The following is a 22060-nucleotide window of genomic DNA, read 5'->3' as shown; positions in this document are numbered from 1 at the left end:
TGGACACAAAGTCTAGGATGGAGCAAGTGACCACCAGTTCAAATCAGTAGGTAGGATTTTATAACGGTACAAATGAAATGTCTGGATCACGATGGAGTTCATGGAAGGATTTCCTGTTTCTCATCATGAACTTCTTGATGTACGGAATTACTTCCCAAATAACAAATGACTGGTTAGTCAATGTCAAGCTATGTTTACGTCATACGTGAGCTGAAATCAGTGGTCATTAATGAATTCTAAGAAGACTTTGGGTTCAAATCTCACTTAGGGCCATTTTGTGTGGACTTTGAGTGTTCGCCCCATGTGTGTGTTAGTATTTTCCTAGTAGTGCCGTTTTCTGTCACATTTCACAAGATTGCATTTTATCTTTACTGGCCACTCTAAACGGTCCTCCAGTGGGGGTGTCTGTGTGTTTGTTTGGTGGTCCGTCTCTGTTGACCCCACAATGAACCTGTTCAACTTCCACCTTTTACCTAATCAGCTGCAAATGTTTGTTTTAAGTAATGTGGTGTTTTTGATAAACCTTCTCCTGCTTCTATAGTGCATGGCAGTGGCGATTTGAGCAACAACTATTTTTTATTAAAGATTAGTGACCTGGACACATTCAACATCAGTGTCGACATCATATTTGATTGTTATCCATCTGAGATCAATAAGCTTTTCAATAACAAGAACACATTGTTGTTACTGTGTTTATTGGTGTATATTAATAATACATTATTTTTTATATCCCTTTAGAAACCCACTAGGTTAACCAAAGTGCTTGACAGCAGGTGAAATCAGATAAAACATAAATACAAGGAATAAAACACAAGAGATAATAGAAAAAAATATTAAACCACAAGTTCTTTTTATTGGATCCCACAGGGTAATTTTAAACGCATACTGGCCTTTTCAACAAGTTTAGGAGATAATTATTATTCAGTTTATTCATTTGGTGCCAATCTCACAGCATATGTCTGTGAATGAGACTTTAATCACATGCAATTCATTTTCTTGTAATTATAATACAGGTCAGTCAGTCCTCCTGAGCAAACACGTGATGACAGTGGACAGGAACAACTCTGGTGACAAGAAGAATTTCCCAGCTCATTTAATGGCTTTGATAAAAACAAAAGAAAAAAAGCATGATCTACTGTACCTTCAGTTTGTTTATAGAGGACAGTTTTATTTGAAAAGACTAAACTTCTTCCTAGATTTAAAGGCAGACACGGTGTCTGTGTCACAGGCACAACCTGGGAGTTGGTTCCACAGGAGAGGAGCCTGATACTGTAACTAAACCATCTACCTCTCATTCTAGACGCTCTAAGAACCACCAGTGATACAGGCATATCAGACTATGACTTCATTTATCCTTAGTTGAAGAAATGCGATGGTTACAATGGCCAAGCAATATAGGGGATAAAGCAAATAAATTCAAAAACGGCAAGAAGAACAACTGTATAAATATGAGAGTAATGGGTGAAAAAAGTTAAATACGAGATTTATACACATCAGTGCAGTTGCAGATGTGAAACTGCTGAAGGTGATACAGAAAGGATGTTCAAAATGCAACATTTGTGGCCCTCTCAATTCCAGAATAAAGCAAATCTGACGTGCAAAAACCAGCATTTCTTTCTATTTTTAGTGTGACATGTTCACAGACAAATAACGTCTTCAAAGAAAAAGATACAACAGTAACTGTTTCTCATTCATTAGCCAGGTTTCTGCATTCATTTTAATTTTATGGTAAATAGAACCTGAAACATCCAGCAAATTTTACTCACAGACGGCCTGGGCGCTGACATTTTCATGATCTGCAGGTGCTTTAATCTCGGCGACTTGCATTCTGGATCTAAAAGGCATCAATCGACAGAAGATAAAATAGAGTAATACGATCTCTTCTACTCATTTTCATCAGAACTCACATTGCAACATTTTGAATCAGGAAGTCGGTCATTACAGGCTTTCCTTACAAACGTTGGTGTGGTGGCCGAGTATTCATTTCCAAATATGTAATGAAAATACAAGTAATCTGTACCGACTTAATGACGAAATAATGACTTTGGGAATTTTACGTTACATTCTGCATTACTCCATAGTGATGCATTAACTCATTTTCAGTGATTTTATCTTGGTTCCATGCTAAAACACTCCTATTGTGTAACCAGCTGCCTGTCTCCACCGAGGTCAGAGAGGAGCCTTACAAAGCGGGGCCCCTCAGATCAGCGACTGAACTCTTCAGAAGAGGATGTTTGTCGATGGCAGGGGGCATATTTGAGGGCCAGTGACACTCACCGCTGCCGTCCTGGATGTTTATTTTGTATTAGACCATCTGCACAACACACAAGTATCACTCCAGGTCAGGAGCAAACAGAGGTACTGATCCGACTTTTCCTGGTAAATTTCCAGCGTTTTCCTCACACAGGCAAACTGCTAGTAAAGGAGGCCAATCTCAAAGTTGTCAACTTAAGAGAATATTTTGGTACAAACGCGTGAGGAAAAACAATCTTTGGACAGAGAGGGAAATCTAAATGGAAGTTTATAATGTTTGTATTGGGACATGCGTGTATGCACGGATTTCCATTTCTTTTGCGTGTTTTTACACACTTCATTGTTTCAGAACATCAAACCAATTTCAGGATTAATCATAGACAACACAAATAAACATAAAATGGAGTTTCTGAAGGGAGAGTATTATGTAAAATCATGTTATGTCATTCCTTCATCAAAAAATTTACTTGAGTGTTGCTTTGATTCTTTCACGCATGTTTGAGAAATGCTTTATTCTCCTGAGGCAAACATTCAGCTGTGCCAAACGCCTGGGTGGGCCTCGCGCCGCCTTTGAGACGCAGCTCGAAGGGCTTCTTCGGCTTCCTGTGACCACTTCCTCACAGTCATTTTCCTTACTAATAGTCTCTGGACAAGGGATTTATATTCAGAGCAGGGAAAAACAAGATTGTGATCTGCTTTCTCCAAATGAGGTATTGATTTGGAGATATATAAATCCTTGACATTTGTATAAATGTAGCCTACCTCAGGAAGGACAGTGAAAGGCTACATCCAATGCTCTACAAGGTTAAAGCAGCAGACACATCTGAGCATCTGCTGTTTTGAAGCAGGGCTGTCCAGCTGAACAGCTGCACAGAAAGTCAAAGGGAGGTCCAGAAGGAGAAGTCTGGGGAAGAAAAAAAACAAGATGTCAAATCTGTGAAAATCTGGTCTGGTCCGATTCAAAATAGATGCGCATTTAAACACATTCTGAAAAATCTAAATTATTTCCTAAAAAAAAACAGAATAGACTTATCTGTAAATGAGTTAAAAAGTCAAACAAAAAAAAATCACCAAACAATGTTTTCAGCGTATAAATGAGGAGAGATTTTCTTCCCCTTTTCATTTTAAAATATGAAAAAACTCGAAATCAATTGAATGTTTGACGCGCCCAAAAAAAACACATACTGAAAGTCGCCTGTTTTATTTCAGGGACCACCAGAGGGCGCTGTGGGAGCCTCAGAAAGTTAGAGGTTAGATGAGAAAAACAAAGGCAAAAATACAAAAAAATTGAGTCCCGTAAATCTTTTAATCTTAAAATTTTAATCATAATTTTTTGTAAGTTTTTCTTCTTTTTTATTATAAAATATGAATTATAATAATTGATTTAACAAATGTTATTTCTGATGCCAATTTTCTGCTGGGCTGCCAGTCAAATTCATCAAGCTGCTTTGCTCCTCAAGTTAGAATAGCAAGCAAGAAATGGAAAAGTTTCTGACAAGAAAAACATTAACAGAACTGCTGCAAACAAAATATAAGAACTGTGGGAACAAAATAAAATTAGATGTGATTAATATAAAATATATATTTTCTTATAATCAAGATGTTTGAGATGAAATTTTTTATCTGGTAATAAAGTCATAATATATAATCTGATAATGAATATAATAATTGCTGAATAATGAATAAAAATATAATGCCCTATTAAGTAACATATCCTATATTACTTAATAGGATATATGTGTGTGTGTGTGTGTGTGTGTGTGTGTGTGTGTGTGTGTGTGTGTGTGTGTGTGTGTGTGTGTGTGTGCGCGTATTAAGAATGAAGTTATTTAGATGACACTTCCCGTATCTATCCATCTATAGCTCAGTCTTCTCTTGTTATCGAATTGGTCGTTTCTGATTGGCTAACACGGGAATGACGCATTTCGTATGCGACTCCCAATGTGGAGACTCTTGTTGCTACTTTCGTCATTGGTTCATCTCGTTTAATTAGATATTTAACAGCTTAAACTACTAACTTCCCGTGCGGTTCTGCTGTTAGACGTACTGCGGGCCCAGAACTGTCACCGAGCGGAGGTTTCATCCAACCAGGGGGAGGAAATGCAGGTAAAGGCCGACTGTAGGAAGCTTCCTCAGATCCCCCATGTTCTGCTGCTGTGCCAAGGGAACCTAGCTCTGCAGCTAGCTGCTTCGCCGGGGACTCCGCTCGGTAACACGTGCCGAGCTGAGGCCGGACCGGGCTGACAACCTGCAGGAAAGAAAAGCAAATGCTAGCAAAACGTCGGAGGACCGTGTGTTTGTGCTCCTGCGTGGGTCCAATACTGGACACGTGGGCTCCCACAATGCCATGCAGAGCCTCTTGTAGAGCTCAGGCTTTTTAACGCTGTGAGGCGGTAGTATCTCATGTGAAGGATAGGTTCCTTACAGAAAATAGCACCCAGTTTTACAGTGATAATTCAGTTTAATAACATATTTATTAAATTGTAGAGAAGGTTTATGGGTTAACCATGAATACTAGCAGCAAAGTAAATGAAAAAAAGTACATTAACAAGTTGTTTTTAAAAAGCAACTAAGCACACAATAAAAATATTTTTAATGTTTAATCCTCCCGTACCCCCCCCCCCACCCCCCAAAAAAACAAAAAACAAAAAAACAGCTATGCATGTGCAGCCAGCGGTTGATTTCTTCTTGTTTGCCCTTTCTTCTTTGCAAAATATCTCAATTTTGTCCAGCTGGATTGAGAGTGATTCTGGACACAAGTGTTCCAGTTCTGCCACAGATTTCTAATTGAATTCAGTTTTGGACTTGACTGGACCATTCTAACTCATTAATGTGCTTTGAATGTAAACCACTTCACTGTGCTCACTCTCTAACTTGCATGATGATGGATGGTGAACCAGTCTTTCTGGTCTTGCAGTCTCTGACAGGTTTCCTTTCGAGATTGACCTGCTGAAGAAAAGTGTTTTGTCCACTTCTTCAACTGCTATTCCCAAAACTACAGGTAGAACACAAGTCTAAAAAAGAAAATTGACGTCATCGTTCCCAACTTGTCCTTCTGTTTACTGATTGACCTGATAGAAATTCAACTGGAGAAATCCACTTAAATGGGAGAAAGCCCAGACTGAAGAGTGAAGGAAGATAAGAATCAAGCAAAATTGCAAAGGAAGGCAATGATCAGGCTAAAAAAAATAAAAAGTGGAAACACAGGATTTTTTTTCCTTCTTGGCACTACTTTGATTCAGTCCCAATTAAAAATCCTAATTAAGTCTAATGAGAAGCAAAACATGCCACATGACTTCTGTTGCTAGTCATTGGTGTCAGCTTCTCAGAACTGCAGTTTTCAAGCTCTTGAGCTTTTCCTTCACAGAGCAGCCCTCCTCCACCACTCCCACACTTAGTTCCTTCAGACTAGCCAGCATCAGTTAGCAAACATTATAATAGCTGCTACTTAGTGCAACGCTGGTTAAAACGTTGCTAAAGGGTTAATAGAGGAGCGATGTTCTGATGACTTCATGAAGGCTGATGCTTCTCTGTTGCAGAGTTGGCGTGGACACCCAGGAAGACACTCTCGTTACTTCGGCAACCAGCGTCCGCATTCTCCCTGAGATTTGCCGCTTGATCTAGCGAAAGGCGTCGGGACCATGGTGTGAAACGCCGGGAGTCCGTCTATTCCAAACAGGAAGCCAGGGGGTCCAGCTCGGCCGCTGCCCCTCCTCACATGTGTCGCTCTGTCAAACAGAAGGCTTCCCACAGCTGTGCGCTCACATGTGAGCCAACGTGCTTCGGCCTCTGCCAGATGGAGCAAACACGGAGCCGCTGGAGGAAGCCAAAGAGCCTGACCCGGAGACGGACGTTCATGTCGTCCGTCAAGGGCGTGTCCCACCTGTCCAGGCGGGACAAGAGACGCTTGTACTATAAGCTGCAGTTCTGGCTGTGGAGGAAGCGGAGCGAGACGTGCCGCTTCTGGAAGGTCCGGACGCGACGGCGGCGCTGCGGCTCCGGGGTCCGTACCGCCACAGACACTGAACTTTATTTGAAATCACAGAAAACAGTTTTGTTAGAGAACAACGACAACTCGGAAGTAAAATCCCCAGAATCCATAAAAACCCGTCTCGGTCCGGATGCTGAGGGTTCTGGAGAAGTCCGCCAGAACGGGCTGGGCAGCTGGAGCCAATCAGAAAGCGTCTCAGGTTTGTCGGATGCAGGCAGCGTCAGTCAGACCTCACCAACAGCAGCATCGCTGCCCGACAGCGTTGAACCTTCTGGACAACCCAAGAGCCTTCTTCACCCTCTAGAACTTTCCCACACCGTGCGACCTCTGCGGGGCGCCGACGATACCGCACCGTTCAGGTCGCAGATGGGTTCATTACAACACAGTCCTGATCTCCAGCAGAGCGGGAGTGAAAAGACAACATCCTGTCCGAATGAAGCCAATGCTGACGCTCTGACCAGGGAGATCCAAGGTCAGTTCCCCGAGGGGTGGGCGATACGCCGGAAAAACGTATCACAATATTATCGAAGATATCGATAATTATTGGTCCGTTTTTTTGTTTAAAATATCTGAAACGCTGCCAAACTGGTGATCTGAGCAGTTACGAGCCGAACATGAAACAGCTCATGTGCAAGTTACTCAAGAGGTTGTTGCTAGGTAACCAAAAAGAGTACGTAAATCCCCACGGTAATAATCAGTGTACCAGAGTAGAATTTTGTGTTTACAGCAGAAGCAGCAGCAGCAGCTGTGGATATTTTTGCTGACTATCTAAAAAATATTAAAAATGAGCTGGGCTGAATATTTAGAATATGACTCCAGGATATTAGAAAATTGTGCAATTATATTATTGTTCAACATGGTAGAAATAATTGTGTTGCATTTATGTTTTATGTAATAAATCCATGTTTCCCTCACTGCTCCACCCAACAACTCGCTGCATATATTGGTGGCATCCAAAGTGAAAATTCGGACTTACTTTGAATTCCAAACAGTCCTTTTTCGGATATTACTTATATTGCTATAATTCAATTTTTGTAACATATTGTGCAGATCAAATTAGTGCAACATTTTTGCACACTTTAAAAAAATTTCATATAGAATCCTGATCAAATGCATGAAGGTTTTTGATGACAAAAATGTTTAGAAGTTTAGAAGTGGCGGATCCTGCATGTCTGTTAATCACAGCTTTTCTTTTTTTTTTTTTTTTTTTTCCTTCCATCCAGACTTCTTGGAAGTCTTCTACAGGCGATACGGAAGCTTCATCCCGCTCCATAAGAGTGACGTTTTGAGGCATCTGAAGAGGAAGTTCAACTCTGATTTCAGTGACAGGTGAAGGCTTGAACTAACCCAAAGTAGCTGCGTCGTGTCGCTGGATGAGACCCTAAAGTCAGTTTGTTTCTACCTCCTCAGAAAAAGCACCATCTTCTCTGAAGTGGACAAATATCGAACCGCTATCATCCAGGAATCCATCCTGTCTTTCCGAGTCGTCTACAAAAAACACATACTGACTCTGGAGGACTTGTTGACGTTGGCGAATGAGCACTGGCTCAATGACCAGGTTGGCGCCGGACACCACAACAGCTTCGGTTTGTTGTGTAGAGTGTGTGTTGAGCTATGCTAAACCATTGTGTTTTGGGCTGAACTGCAGGTCATGAACATGTACGGAGAGTTGATCATGGAGTCGTCCAATCACAAGGTAACCTACATTATAGTGACCATTATGAAAAAAGATTGATTTTATTGAGCAATTACACATAAAAATATTGTATGGTAGGAGGAAACACCACCTACCATAAAACAACCTGCACCTTTAGGTGATTGGTCCACATATAGAATGCAATTCAGATAAAATACCTATAATTCTTTTAACTTATTACCAAATACATTTTCTAGTCTTTGTTTCTGATTAATTTCAGCATGTTTATTTTGTTTTTTTTTTTGTCTCCACTTGAAGGTCCATTTTCTCAACAGTTTCTTCCACCGACAGCTCATGACCAAAGGATATGACGGTGTGAGGCGTTGGACGAAGCAGGTTAGCTGTAACAAAAAACTGATTCTCATCAAGTAAACTAAAGAAACGTCCAACACCAAGTCAGATGTGGGATATTAATTGATTGGGGATGCAAACAGAAAATGTGGATTCTGCAAATTAAAACATGTAAACAAGACGGACAACCGTCGGAGGAAGCTACAAACCACATTGGTAGTTTTATTTCCTGGGGAGTGTAAATGTCTCCAATCAGACCCAAACAAAAGTGCTGCCAATAAAGATTTGAAGCCGTTTTTGGTACCTTTGGCATCATTGTCCTGTTGGAGGATGAAACCAGCATCTCCATAAAGCTAGCCAGCAGAAGGAAACATGAAGTGTTGTAAAATATCCTGACAGACACTAGATTTTTTGTTGTTGTTGTTCAGTCTATTAGAATAGATTTTCTAACTAATCCATCCCAGTAGAACCATTGATCCAGTCTTCCTGTCTCAGGTGGATTTATTTTCTAAGACTCTTCTTCTGGTGCCCATCCACCTGGAGGTCCACTGGTGTCTGGTTACTGCCGACATTTCCGCCAAGAAAATCTACCTTTACGATTCTCAAGGACATTCACTCCAGAAGGTTGCAAGGGTAATAAAGCTATTATTATTGTTGTTATTATTATTTTTGTTTTATTGATTTATTTTTACAAATTTTCTTCTTACAAGAATGTCTTGGTAGGATTTTTTTGTCAGTTGACTTGGACTGCATCTGGATGTGTTGCTTTGCTTTGAACAGAACATCCTGAAATACTTGATGTCCGAAGCAAAAGAGAAGAAACGAGCTTCATTTCAAGATGGCTGGACGGTGTCATTTGTAGAGGTATGAGAAACTGGACCACGTTCTGTATGTGTGAACACAAGATGTATGATGGAACCAGAGAGAGCAACTTGAGTTTGACATTTTCACTAGAGTTACACTGGAGTCGCAAAAATAAGACTTGAGACCTGACTTGGACTTGGCCCTCAAAGACTTGACTTGACTTGAACTGGGCTCTTAAAGACTTGTAACGTGACTTGGACTTGTCAAAGAACGTCTCTGTTGGAACCTGTTTTAGGAACACTGAGTTGGCTGCTGTTACTGTCCCGCAGAAGTAATCACACCCTTAAAACGTTTTTTTCCATTTTGTCACATTTCAACTACAAGCTTCTATGCCTTTTATTGTAATTTTATGTGACAGACCAAACATTAGTAAGCAATGAAGTAGTCTAAAACTAGTTGGTTAGCATTTGTATTCAATAAAATTGTGAGAAATATGAAAAAACTCAAGGGGTTAGAATATCTTTTGAAAGGAGCTGCATAAAAGTGTCATATTAATGTGCAGCATTACTGAACAGGTTCAGGAATGCTGTATGTGTATCATGTTCAAGCAGCCTGCAGGGATGTGCTCACAAATCTTTGCTCCACACAGCTGACTATTGCTGGAGACCTGACATAAAACTTATGATTCACTCACTCCGTGAGGGCAATGCTAGCTATGGCTAACGATCAGATTCTCATTTTTTACTTGACGCTTTGTCTCCCCCTGCTGTTTTTCACAGGAAATTCCACAACAGACCAACGAGAACGACTGCGGAGTTTTTGTCTTAGAGGTACGTCTTGCTTTGCTAATTGATGCTTTTTAATACTATTTTTCACTTAGACCATTTTCTGTCACAGTAGAAAATAGTACAGTATGTGAAGTAAGTGAAAAATATCAACTTCTTGTCACAATTTTTTTCTCAACTTTTTAAAAGCTTTTTTATTTTCTGTCCTTGTCCAATCTTAAATATTAAAGAATTCTCAGAATATTTAACCTTTTGAAATCCAGTGTATCCAAACTGAGGGGCTCAATAATTGTTTTTTTTTTCTTTTGGAAAACTGTAAATAAATGGCTTCACCTTTGTTGCTAGCTATAGAAATGTTCCGTATTAATCTATCTTCCTGAATTCCGTTCTTAATTTCAGTCAAAAGAGTCCTAATGTTTTTTCCTGCAGTTCACCCCAAAAGACATTGGTTGAAAGCATCTACATAAAAATGTTATGCCTGGAAAGAAGTGAATTTAAAGTCGGATTATCCAGAACAGACATACTTTAATTTCTGTTACCTTGAGCAGCCTTATTTGGATTTTTTTTTTTTTCCGATAAAGTTTCCCCTAAGTTTTTTTTTTTTTTCTAAAACTTGGATCTCATTAGACTTCCCAACAATATTTCAGTCTCACTTTCAGCAGTCAACAAATTTTAGTCATTTTTGTTATTGCTTTTTGTCATAAATTTTATTCTGTTTTCTTCCAGTTTAGAAGAAAAAAACTTACCAAAATGTTTTTTCTCATTCAGAGAGCATTCTGGTTACTTTTTGTGGCTCTACGTGTTCATTATTAATTTTTTTTCTTATTCCTCGTATGTGTTTCATTTTAAGGTTGTTAATTTGTAGCCCGTTACTTAAACACTTTCACTGGAAAATGTGAAACATTTATTATTTGTTTCAGTTTAATACATCGTTTCTTTTTTGTTTGTTTTTTTAACAGTACTCTAGATGCCTGGCTCTGTCGAGACCGTTCCAGTTTTCCCAACAGGACATTCCGAACATACGGAAAAGGATCTATAAGGAACTCTGTGACTGTGAGATTCATGAACTGGACTGATGAGACGATGGTACATGCAGCTTCTCAAGGATTTCTAAAACGAGCAACCTCACCAGTCTGAGGCTGGCCCTCTGTTAGGATTTCCGTCCATCAGGTCTACTGTCAAATCCACAATTCTGGTTGCTCTGCTGTATTTATGTGATCGCTATTTAACCAGAAGTGTAATTTAAGTGAGAAGCATCTCTGAAGTCCACCAGAAAAGCCTTACTCAGTCTATCACGGACTTTTCTGTTTCTATCCAACTGTTAAAACTAGCAGTTTTATGTTTTTAATTTCTGTTTCCGTCATTGTTTAAACAGATACATTTGGTTTAGTCTTTTGTGTTTCAACCGGAAAAAATTATAAAGTTTTGTAAACAACTTGGATGTACTTCACTTTTATTTGATGTTTTCATCTTGTATATTGGGTATACAGTACACATTTCACATAGAACAATCTGAAGTTTATACAAGTTTACATAGTTATATGTGAATATGTTGTGCTAGCTTCACATGTGACTGTCTCTGAACTTCAGACCACAGCAGACACAAGGTGGACAATTAAGGCACACACAGAGTTCTCTGTCTGAGAACCAGACCTGAAGAACACCAGAAAACATGGAAGAAGACTTTTCTATTACAGACTGTAAGTTAGTTTCATACATAGGTTCTTTGTAAGTCAGAAAAAAAAATGCATCGTCAGAGGCTTTTAACAATTTTGTATGGGTGCAAATCAGACATAAGGAAAAATACGGGTGTCCATTCAAATAAAAAGTGGTTCCTCCAACCTGTGTGCTGGACAGGGGCAACTCAATTTACTACAACACTGTTTTTTTTTTAAAGTGGGAGGCCCTCCAGGGGGCGCTAAAAACTGGAGCCTATCCATCCATTTTCTTTACACGTCCCTTTGTGGGGTCTGGATGGGTGCTGGTGAAAAACAAGTCAAGCTAAAAAATGAAATACAATTTCTACTATTTTTAAATCTTCCAAACAAATGTTTTTTCAATTATTATTATAAAACATAAATTGAAATAGTTTATGTTCTTTGCCATGCCCATCTCTGATTGGCTGACAGTCAAACGCATCGAGCTGCTTTGCTCATTAAGCTAGCGTATTAGCAATCGTGGAATGGACGAGTTTCTGACAAGAAAAAGACCGAAGGAACCGTCCAGCAGCCCTGCTGTGGACGACACTGCTACAAAACCCCCTAAGAACAAATGGCCAACTTTGAGCCACTTTGAGGCAGCGTTTATGCAAAGCAAATGATTACATTTGAATAGAGAATAAAAGCAAGTAAAACATAAGTATGTTTATTTTGTAGCATTGTCTCTGGATTTCAAGAAGCTAATGCTATTTTGGGGCGGGGTCCTGAAATATGATGGACTTAACAAATGAGTGTTTTTAATTCAACTGAAGTTAACTTAATGCAGAAAAATTACTCAAAGAAGAATGGTGAATTTTACAGAGCCTGTCTGGTGACATGGAAAAAAAACAACTTGCATCCACAGAAATAAATTCTTGGACCTAGCAGGTCTTTGATGTTTATAATGTATATTATTCTTGAATTGAATTACAATTTTGACCTCAGTACACGTGAACTAGAAGTTCATATCCAATTCAAAATTCAATTTAAAAATATTTATTTCAGAAGGAATTTAAACGTTGTGACTCTTATCATCCTGGTATCTTCAACATGTTGTCATGGTCATGTCATGTGATGATGTGGGCAGGAAGGATCTCTGGTAGCAGTCAGTCATGCAACAAATCTGAATTGATCTTTGACAGTATAACAGTCTCAAGACTGTCATGACATGCTAACAGATCAATATCCAATACAGCAGAGACAAAATTCCACATCAACATGTCCTGGATGATGCAAGCAATTGTTTGCAAGCACTACTAGTCCACCTCATTTGCTTTTGCCACTTCTGTTTGCTAGTACGCTATCTTATCATTAAGCAAAGCAGCTCGATGCATTTGACTGTCTGGCCTTATGTTGGAAAGCTGGGCAGAGAGATGTTGGAGTTGGGGATATGATTGATGGTAGAGATGATAGATGACTTGAACTTCCTCCTTCTCTCTCTACATCCACGTAGCCTCCTATTCAACTCCTCTAGGATTTGAGGTCGTAGTTCAGGTATTATTTGAGTTTTTGAGATGCTTATCGATTGTCAAAAACAAATTCTTCTCGATACGGTTATGCATCATAGCAACTGTCCAAAGACATAATGCCTCAACCAAAAACATAATGAACAAAGCTACATAAAGAACGGGTGTATATAAATGATCGACCATCTACATGAAGTTTGGTTCATTTGGTTTCGTCTATTCGTTGACGTGGAACCCCCACTCGATCTCTGGCTCGTCGTCGAGGCGAATGACGAGGTAGGACACAAGTTGGAAGAGGTTCTGCCACAGGCCTAAGAACAGGTACATGTAGAAGTCGCTGACGTCCATTTGGCAGTACACACCCGAGTAGTTCATGTCGCACACGCACTCGAAGCTGTTCACGTAGTTGATGCAGAAGCCTCCATTCATACACGGGTCTGAGGCACATTCATCTATATCTTTCTCACACCTGAAATGATACAAAAAATATTTGTTTAAAAACAAATGCACGCTAACCATGATTGACCAGAAAATATCGTACGTGGAAATAAGGACATTTAGTAGTATTTAGGATGTCTGCTAACATTTAGAAAGAACAAAAGGAATTTAGAAATATGTATGAAAAAATTAATTTAGTTTTATTTGGTTAAGCGGCTTTCCTTCAGTGTTCCAAGACAAACATCATTTTGCGTGTCCTACCATTGACCGGTGAATCCAGGCAGGCAGTAGCAGGTGTTCTCAGCTTCAGAGCAGTTTCCTCCATTAAAGCAGCTGTAGTTCCATCTTGTGCCCACGCAGAAAGAGGCAGGCAACTGAGGAAGTCTAGGCAGATGCACATATAGTGTCAGCTTCCTTTTTAGTACTTGCATGGCTTTAGGATTTATCTTGTGCGAAGAAGCACTCACGGATCTGTCTCTATGTACCACGGAGTTTCAGGGATTTTAACACTGAAAGAGATAAACTGTGAGTCAGTACAGCTTGGTAAAATGTTTTAGCAATTGCTTAAATATCATGAGTCTTTCTATAAATCAGCATAAATGGAAAAATTAGAAACAGTGTGACGGCAGTTTTATATTCATCGCGTAAAACTTACTCGCAGAAACGTCCTGTCATGTTCCGAGGACACAGACACGTGTAGCTCTGGAAGCCTTTCAGGCAGGTGGCGCCATGGTTGCAGCTGCTGTTTTCACACAAATCCATTTCTACCTCGCATTGTTCACCGGTGAAGCCCAGCTCACACTCACACTTATAGCCCTCGGAGAGGTTAGTACAGTTACCGTATACACATGGGTGGGAGTTGCAGGTGTCTGTCTGGTCTTGGCATACTGATCCTGTCCATTCAAAGGGGCAGGTGCATCGATGCTGATCGAACAGGTCCTCACACATACCCCCATTCTGGCATGGGTTTGGGGCACACACAGTGGCTCCCCAGCATCCGTACTGTGGTGAATTATTGCTGTTGCCCCTCACAAACTGCTCCTCCTGAGGTCTGGGGAGGTTCAGTTCTGTCTCCAAATGGAATGGTAAACGAAGACCCCCAATCTCCACTGGACCTAGACATCCTGAAAAGGTCAGTCCAGATTCCTGGCTTAGGCCACCCAGGAAAATGTCTGCTCCATCCCTGAGAAAGTTCAAGTCCCCAGCCGCTGCTTTGGAAACACTGATGTACTCTTTGTGTTCGTCTACATCCATGATCCACCTGGATGTTGGGATCTGTCTCTCCTTGCTGATTGATACAAAGTGCCACTCACCATCACTGAGTGGAGCCAGGCTTTGTGCTGTCACTTTCAGAGAGTCGTTATCAGCCCCACCCAGAAACTCCATAACCAAATGAGAGTCAAGGAGAGAGACCGTTATGTGATTGGACTCTCTCTGAGCATGAAGCAAAACGGCCTCTGACTGCCTAGTGCGGAAGCTGAGGGAGAGACTGGAGAGGTTGGACTTAATCTTCCTGTTGCTGTGATACCACAAAATGCTGTTGTCGAGCCGGAACGTCACATTGGACAAACCTATGGCATGCAAACAGAGAACACTGCTGATGATGCCTTATTTGGTTGAAACACTTGAGTCTGATACACCAAAAGCAGAGTGCCCAAGTCCAGTCATTGAGAGTTACCACACTGCAAACTTTAGATGCGTCCCTTCTCTAACACACTTAGATCAAATGAGTGACTTGCAAGTCACTCATTTAACGTGTGCAGAGCTGAGTTACTGCTGGTGACAGAATTCAGCTGTTTGATTCAGGTGTGTTGAAGCAGGGATGCTTCGCCACTGTCATACTACCCCAGGTCAGCTGCAGCTACAATCCGGTAACTTGCCACATCACTTAGTGAATGGGTTAATGTCTGAATGTAATGTGACGTGCTTTAATATCCTCTGGTCTTGATAAAGCGCTATACAAGAACAGCCCACTTAGCTAGGATGGAGGGTCTCGAGGACTGGACTTGGGTACCCCTGACTAAAAAAACAAATTAGTCAAATTATACTTTTATTGCACCAATGAGACATCCCAAGGTGTTCCATACAAAAACATGTATGCACTATACAAGTAATGAGAGGCTGGTTATTTTTCAGAGAAATGAGTCTTTATGCCCAAAACCCAAATGAAGAGCTATAATAGATTTTCTGAAGTATTGTGATCAGCACCTTCCTCCTTTTCTCATCAATAACATGTGACCAAGAAATCTCGTCATCACATACTACCACAAGCATGTGCCAGTAGACCTAATCCGACCAGGGATTACTGTGTCTTAGGGGAATTCTGCATGGGTAACTCTGTTCCCTCCTGCAATTAGCCACATGGTAATAAGTCTATGAGTCCTGCTTGGCATAAGGAATAGAAATTCTGGCTGTATGTGTAATGTAATAAAAAAAAAGGTTGTATTGGCTATAGTGATCTCTATTTGATAGTGAATTGACAGGAAAGTGGGTAATGAAAGAAGTACATGCAGAAAAGGTCACCAGAAATTGAACCTGCGACAGCCACGTTGAGGACTAAGGCCTCATTATGTGGGTTGTGCTCCCTGTGCCACCGCAGCACCCCATGCAATGGAATTATTAAGACTTCTTGATCTTTGTACCTGCATTGTAACACTTATGTTGTAACAGGTAATATTTGAGGAAAGGGTACTTACACTCAAAGCCTTGGGAGAAGGGCTGACAGATGGTCGTAACAGGGCAGGGAGACAGCTCACACCATTTCACCTCCTCACACCTTTGCCCTGCTGTGTAGGGGGGACAGCTGCAGATAAAATCATCCCACATGGAGTAACACTCCCCTCCATTGAGACAAGGGTTAGCCTGATGAGTGAAAGACAGAAATGAGATTACAAGGCTGGTTCATTTTGCGCAGACGTTGCAAGCATGGCTTTTATCTTACAGCACAAGCGTTGTCACTGCTGCATCCTTCTGATACGCCCACAAGCTTCTCCAGGTTGTACGACTCCACAGGAGTTGCTACTGGATAGAACTGCAGGCGCTTACTGTTAATCCTCAGATCTTGGACGCATCCCTTGAAGTAGCCACCAAATGAAGCCGAGGCCCTTGAATCTGGTAGACCTCCAACAAAGACCAAATCACCAGGATGTGCTTGGACTCGCCTGATGGTCATAGAGCCCTGGATTTGAGTTGACAGGAACAAAGTGGCTGCAATTCCTTCCAGCTTCACAGCTACCAGGTGGAAGTGGCCATTGTTGACAGTGTTCTGACCGACAAGAGTCTCAAAGTTGTTGACCTGAACTTTGACCCTGCCCTCCACCAGCCATAGGCGAAGATACTGGCTGGTGGTATTGGCCAGGATGAGAAGCAGACCACTGGACTGTCTGGTGCGAATGAACATGGATATAACTACAGAATCCCCTGGATCGTTTTCTAACGAGAACATGGCGTAGCTCTCAAGGTCTTTGTTTCCAAACCTGCCAGTGATGTACTCTGTGATGAAGGAATGAACAGAGAGAAATGGGCATCAAAGGAAACCCAATACAAAGCATAAATGATAAACAATACACTGTCATTCAATTACAGGGTTGTGTGTATCAGGTGCTAAAATGCTCAACAAATGTCAAACTTCTATTGCTGATTTTAAAAACTGCCATGCGATGTGGTTGTGTAACTTGGATCAGCTTTAGCAGCAATACCTTGAAATTGTTTCCTGTCTGAATTTATCAGTCTCTTACTTTGCTGTGCAGAAGTTTCTCTGATGTTCAGATTTGCTGTTATGCGATCTTCAGTACCTCACCAATATACTTGTTGGTCACGTTTACACTCAGTTGCTCAGTTTGGCTTCCAAAGTCTGACAAATCAGTCCAAAGTCTGATTTGTCCAAAGGACATTAGTCTAGAATTCTTGTGACTCTTTTTTTTTAACAAGGAGAAGCTTGGTAGCTTTTTTAAACAAGACATACCTCAGTCATTGTCTGACTACGCTTTCAACATCAGCAAACTAACTAGGGCCTAAATCTAAGATAACATTTTTGGATTTGATTTGGAGGTTCTCTGATTGATTAGATTGGGATTAATTTGTGGGGTCCTCCATTTTTTCAGAAATTTTAAAATGTATGTTAGCTAAACAAAGCTATCAGTTGCTGATGACATTATTCATGGCTTCACTTAGGTAATTTGCTGACAGTTATGTTTGACAGTGAAATGACACACATATAATAATGACATTTCTTAACTTGCTCTTTAAAGAAGACACCTTGGCGTGTTCCAGACGTTTAAGACTCCCTGATCTGGCAAGCTGAGAGCATTCCAGGTCAATTAGTGAAAGCCACGTTTTTTTAATCCATGCTGCAGGTGTAGGTATATAGTTTCTAATTTGACATCTGTTTGACTGGACTTTGGGCTATTTCCATTTACCCAATAAGCTCCTTTAAAATTTGCTGTCTGACTTTACCCCGGTGAGTGGCTCTCTTTAAAGCGATCCATTGAGACTTCTTGATTTGACACCTAATAAGACTGGACTTAACCTTTACCTGCTTTAACAGCCTCTGGTAATTCTGCTTACAGTTGGGTCATTACAAAAGGTGAGCATACCGGAGTCACATGCACACACCGTCAAATAAATGAATAAAATAAATGAATAAAATAAATGAATGATTTGTCAAATAAAAATACAAATCCAGAGGCAACGGGAAAGTCTTCAATAATTGACTGAAACATTGTGTTGTGTTTTGTAGAAATAGTTGAAGTTTTGTCTCATTACAACCATTTTATTTGATACCAGGGCTCTGCAACTCCAGTCCTACAAAATTTGGATGCATCACCGCTCCAACACACCTGAATCAAAAGGCTAATTTACCTCTTTGGTATGTCAGCTAGTTTTGCAAAGGTCTGAAAACCTTTCACTAGATTGAGGTGTGTTGGAGTACAGATGCATCCAAAAGCTGCAGCACAATGGCACCCAATGACTGGAGTCCCCTAAAATAAACCAACAATAAAGAGCACACAATAGTGAATTGGAATCATGTATGAACAATCATACATGGTTTTTAATCCACCATCTTGGTGTACTCGCCAAGATGTGGGAGTGCACTTAATTGAACAGAAATTATGGGGAACACTAATCAGACCTCAAGGTTGAAGAATCTGTACACAAGAACAATAAAGGCCCCGACATGCAATAACAATATTTAGATCAAAGCATATTCACATGAATGGCCCGGTCAAAGTCCAATTGAGAATCTCTGGTGAGGCTTGAACGTTTATATTCACAGGCACTCTCCAGATGTGTAAAGCTGAGAGACACATACCCCGAAAAGATGGTCGTACAAAACACTGAATCTCAAATTTGTATTGAAAATAACATATGTATTAACCCATTTGTCATTTTCCTTCCACAGTTATTCACTACTTTGTGCTGCTCTGTCACCTAAGAATCCTAAACAATAAACTGAATAAGAAGTTGTGGGTATAATGTGATAGCAAACAGAAAAGTTCAAAGGATGTGAAGACTACTGAAAGGCACTGAGTGGAGTGTGTGTGTGTGTGTGTGTGTGTGTGTGTTTTTTTTTTTTTACCCTCTGCACAGTCGTCTCCTTCATACGGCCTGTGGCATTCACAGCCGTACCTCCTCCAGCCCTGGCTCACACACCGCCCTCTGTTCTGACACGGGCTCTCCTCACACTTGTCTCTGTCACTGCATCCAGCTACGATGTTCGCCTGGACGTCTGAATCTTTTGGCACGTCATCGGGCAGCACCAGTCGTGAATCTACTAAAACATCCCTAAAGCAGCCCAGAAAGGCTGGTGGATCCTCTGCTCTGTCCTCCACTCTACCTGAAGCCCCGTTCCACCCGATGGCTCCAACAAAGAGGTTTTGTCGAACAGCTGCTGGCTCCGGCAGAGTGGCAGCTTGATCCATCGGCTGGACTTCGACACCTGAGTCTCTGGTGCAGCTCACCTCACTGCAGAGCAACCTGATGAGACTGACCACACCACCCAGAGATGCTTCAACTGTGTGCCACTTGTTGTTGGACAAATACTCTGGGAGTTCTTGAACCAGAGTGCTGGTGCCTTGATCTCTCAAGCTGAGGAGGCACAGATGTCCATCCATCAGCTCGATGGTGAGGAGCAAGTTATCCACTCTACGTTGAAAAAGAGTGCCTGTTGGGTTCTCTGTTCTAAAGCTGAAGGTCACATTAAGGGGAGCTTCTGGGTCCAGTTGCTTGGTGTCGATATACATATAACCCCGCGACTCAAATGAGAATGTGGTGGAGGTCTGGCATTTTGGCCCGGTGTAACCTGGAAGGCAGATGCACGTGCCGGTGTGTTTGTTGTTCGAAAATGTGGGAGAACATATTCCTCCATTCTCACACTGGCTTTTATCACAGCCCGAAAGGGGAATTGTACAGTTCTCTCCACCATACAGGCGTCCATTTTGGCTCTGCTGCGAACAAAGGCAACGGAATCCTCCTGAGTGGCTTTCACATAGTCCGCCATTTTGACACGGCTGCTGTTCGCATCCACCAAAGTCCTCACTGTAAAGCGTTCCTTTAGAAATAAAAAATAAACAAAAGACAAATCAATCTCTATGTTCATATAAACAAGACCGTATTTACACGGATGTAGATTCCTGGGCTGGAGACAGTTTTAGTGCCCTACCCATTAAAGAAAAAATATTTTACTAATGCAAATTACAGCATATTAATATGTGGTCCTGTCAGCTAGAAACTGATTCATGGTAGGCTTAATATGTCCTCTGATATGTTGTTCCCCCCAAAATTTACATTAACTTCACAATTTTCAAATACTTGAGTATTTTTTATAATCTTAATATGTGCATGCAACTCACCTCATATAGGCCTATTAGTATTATATAAAGTACAATGTTTGAAAAATATGCATTTGCTAAAAAAAAAAAAAGAAAACAGAAATTTTTGGGTGTCCCGTAAAATCAGGTCCTACCTGTGGAAGCCCTTTGTGAATGCACTTTATTTTGACATGATATGGTAGACCAAAACAAAAAAGTGCCTAATTGTGAAGTGGAATAAACAGTACTCATAATTTTCCATGGTTTTTGCCATTCAAAATCTGAAAAGAAGCAACATGCATTTCTATTCCGTCTCCTTCAAACTGCAAAAGAAAAAGAAAAAATCCGGTGCACTCAGTTAAGAAAACAAAACAATATGGTACAACTGTAAACCTCCTAAGATCAGCCACCTTTAACTGAGAGAGCAGTCATCAGAGAAGCAGCCAAGAGGCCCATAGTCACTCTAGAGACGTTGCAGAGATTCTCAACTCTGGAGAGAGAATCTGTTCACAGGACAACTAGAAGTTGTGCAATCCAAAAAACTGGCCTTTATGAAGGAGTGTCAAGAGGTAAATCAGTGTTGAAAGAAAGTAGGAAGTTGCTTAAGGTTTCCCATAAGCAAAGTGGTGGACACAGCAAACATGGAAGTCAATACAATAAAAAATGTAACTTTTCAGCATTCATATAAAATGTCTTGTCTCGTTCACTTTGAGTGTACCATTCTTGCTGAAAGGATGGTTGTCTTCCCCAGACGCAGGGAAGATCATCTGAGTTACTGGGAAGATGGACAAAAGCTAAATACAATCCTGGGAGAAAACCTACTAGAGGATGCAAAAGACTAGAAACTGGGGTAGAGATTCTAGCAGGACCATAGCTACCAGGTTCAGGTATTCATATTTTTGAATGGCCCAGTCAAAGTCAAGACCACTACAAGATCCCATTGCAAAACTTTTACACATAGTCAAAAATACACAAATACAAATTCAGGCCAAATGACAATGAAACAAAACAATTTACTACTTCCTTAATCTGACACACCTGTTCAGGTAAAAAACATGACACTGATAATTAATCATCTCTGATCATAAATCATTTAACATTACCTGCAGATAGCAACACAAGGATCCACACACGCATGTTGAATCTCAAAATTGTTCTTTGCAAGTCCTCCAGATTGTTAAATGTTGGCCAGTATCTTCATTTTAGATCTTACTGGAGAACACGTGTGTGTGGAGCTCCATCGTCTTCACCCCGGCTTCTCTTAATGCATGTGTGTGTTAACTGAAATGCTTGGATCGCTGCATGTTAGATAGAAGAGATTAAGCTAATGCACTTATGTAGTCTTACATGTTAAACGTGTTGGAGAGGGGAGGGGCGCATCGGAGCCGGCTAATTCCAGCACCTCCACGGGTCAAACACAACCAAAATGTGCTGTTATGTAAGTGACGCTGACCGGATTTCAAAGTTGTGGTCCGAAAGCACCTCAAAGTCCTTGTTTTAATACACAAGATTTTGTGCATTTATCATAAAGATCGATACTATATAATATACTATATATGTCAGACAAAGGTTATAATACAAACTTCCAGGAACATGTTATTAATGTCATCAAGAACTATATGTAAGGAAAACTCTCAGGTCATAGTTCTACTCCATTGATAAAGAGAACGTTTTCTGAATAAAAAATTACCTATCAAAATTTTACTAGGAGTGATTAAAACTAAAATAAATATTTAGCAAAGTTTATTACTCTCATGAGTTTAAAGAAAGGACATTCAGACAATTTCCTTAGCTGTAATACTAATATTTAATAATTAATTTGTGTGGCCC

General features: G+C 40.6%; 2 protein-coding genes and 1 long non-coding RNA gene across 4 annotated transcripts; 1 reads left to right on the top strand and 2 right to left on the bottom strand.

Annotated features, from left to right (window-relative positions):
- Nucleotides 1–2: 2 nt before the first annotated feature.
- On the bottom strand, nt 3–4812 carry LOC103479048 (uncharacterized). Its single transcript, XR_001777485.1, has 3 exons — nt 4321–4812; nt 3016–3157; nt 3–1834 (listed from the first exon to the last, which is right to left on the bottom strand). It is a non-coding gene; the product is annotated as an uncharacterized LOC103479048 (long non-coding RNA).
- LOC103479049 (SUMO specific peptidase 5) lies at nt 4128–11255 on the top strand. Of its 2 annotated transcripts, XM_008433259.2 has the most exons (11): nt 4128–4359; nt 5171–5254; nt 5793–6716; nt 7468–7573; nt 7655–7802; nt 7893–7940; nt 8199–8276; nt 8727–8864; nt 9012–9095; nt 9815–9865; nt 10780–11255. In XM_008433259.2, the coding sequence occupies exons 3-11, from the start codon at nt 5972–5974 to the stop codon at nt 10894–10896; spliced, it is 1515 nt and encodes a 504-aa protein (XP_008431481.1). In that variant the 5' UTR covers nt 4128–4359; nt 5171–5254; nt 5793–5971; the 3' UTR covers nt 10897–11255. The 2 variants fall into 2 exon arrangements, with proteins under 2 accessions (XP_008431481.1, XP_008431480.1); XM_008433258.2 differs by lacking the exon at nt 5171–5254.
- A 91-nt stretch (nt 11256–11346) lies between these two features.
- Nucleotides 11347–21511, bottom strand: LOC103479050 (protein crumbs homolog 1-like). Its single transcript, XM_008433260.2, has 8 exons — nt 21334–21511; nt 19000–19971; nt 16363–16913; nt 16118–16283; nt 14077–14992; nt 13889–13930; nt 13683–13805; nt 11347–13452 (listed from the first exon to the last, which is right to left on the bottom strand). Exons 1-8 carry the CDS (start codon nt 21365–21367, stop codon nt 13200–13202), a joined length of 3057 nt encoding a protein of 1018 aa, XP_008431482.1. The 5' UTR covers nt 21368–21511; the 3' UTR covers nt 11347–13199.
- Nucleotides 21512–22060: the final 549 nt, after the last annotated feature.

The sequence above is a fragment of the Poecilia reticulata genome, linkage group LG17 (assembly GCF_000633615.1).
Source record: "Poecilia reticulata strain Guanapo linkage group LG17, Guppy_female_1.0+MT, whole genome shotgun sequence".
NCBI classification, from domain to species: Eukaryota; Metazoa; Chordata; class Actinopteri; order Cyprinodontiformes; family Poeciliidae; genus Poecilia; species Poecilia reticulata.
The sequence above is the reverse complement of the archived record's forward strand: the minus strand, read 5'-3'. Positions and strand labels throughout refer to the sequence as shown.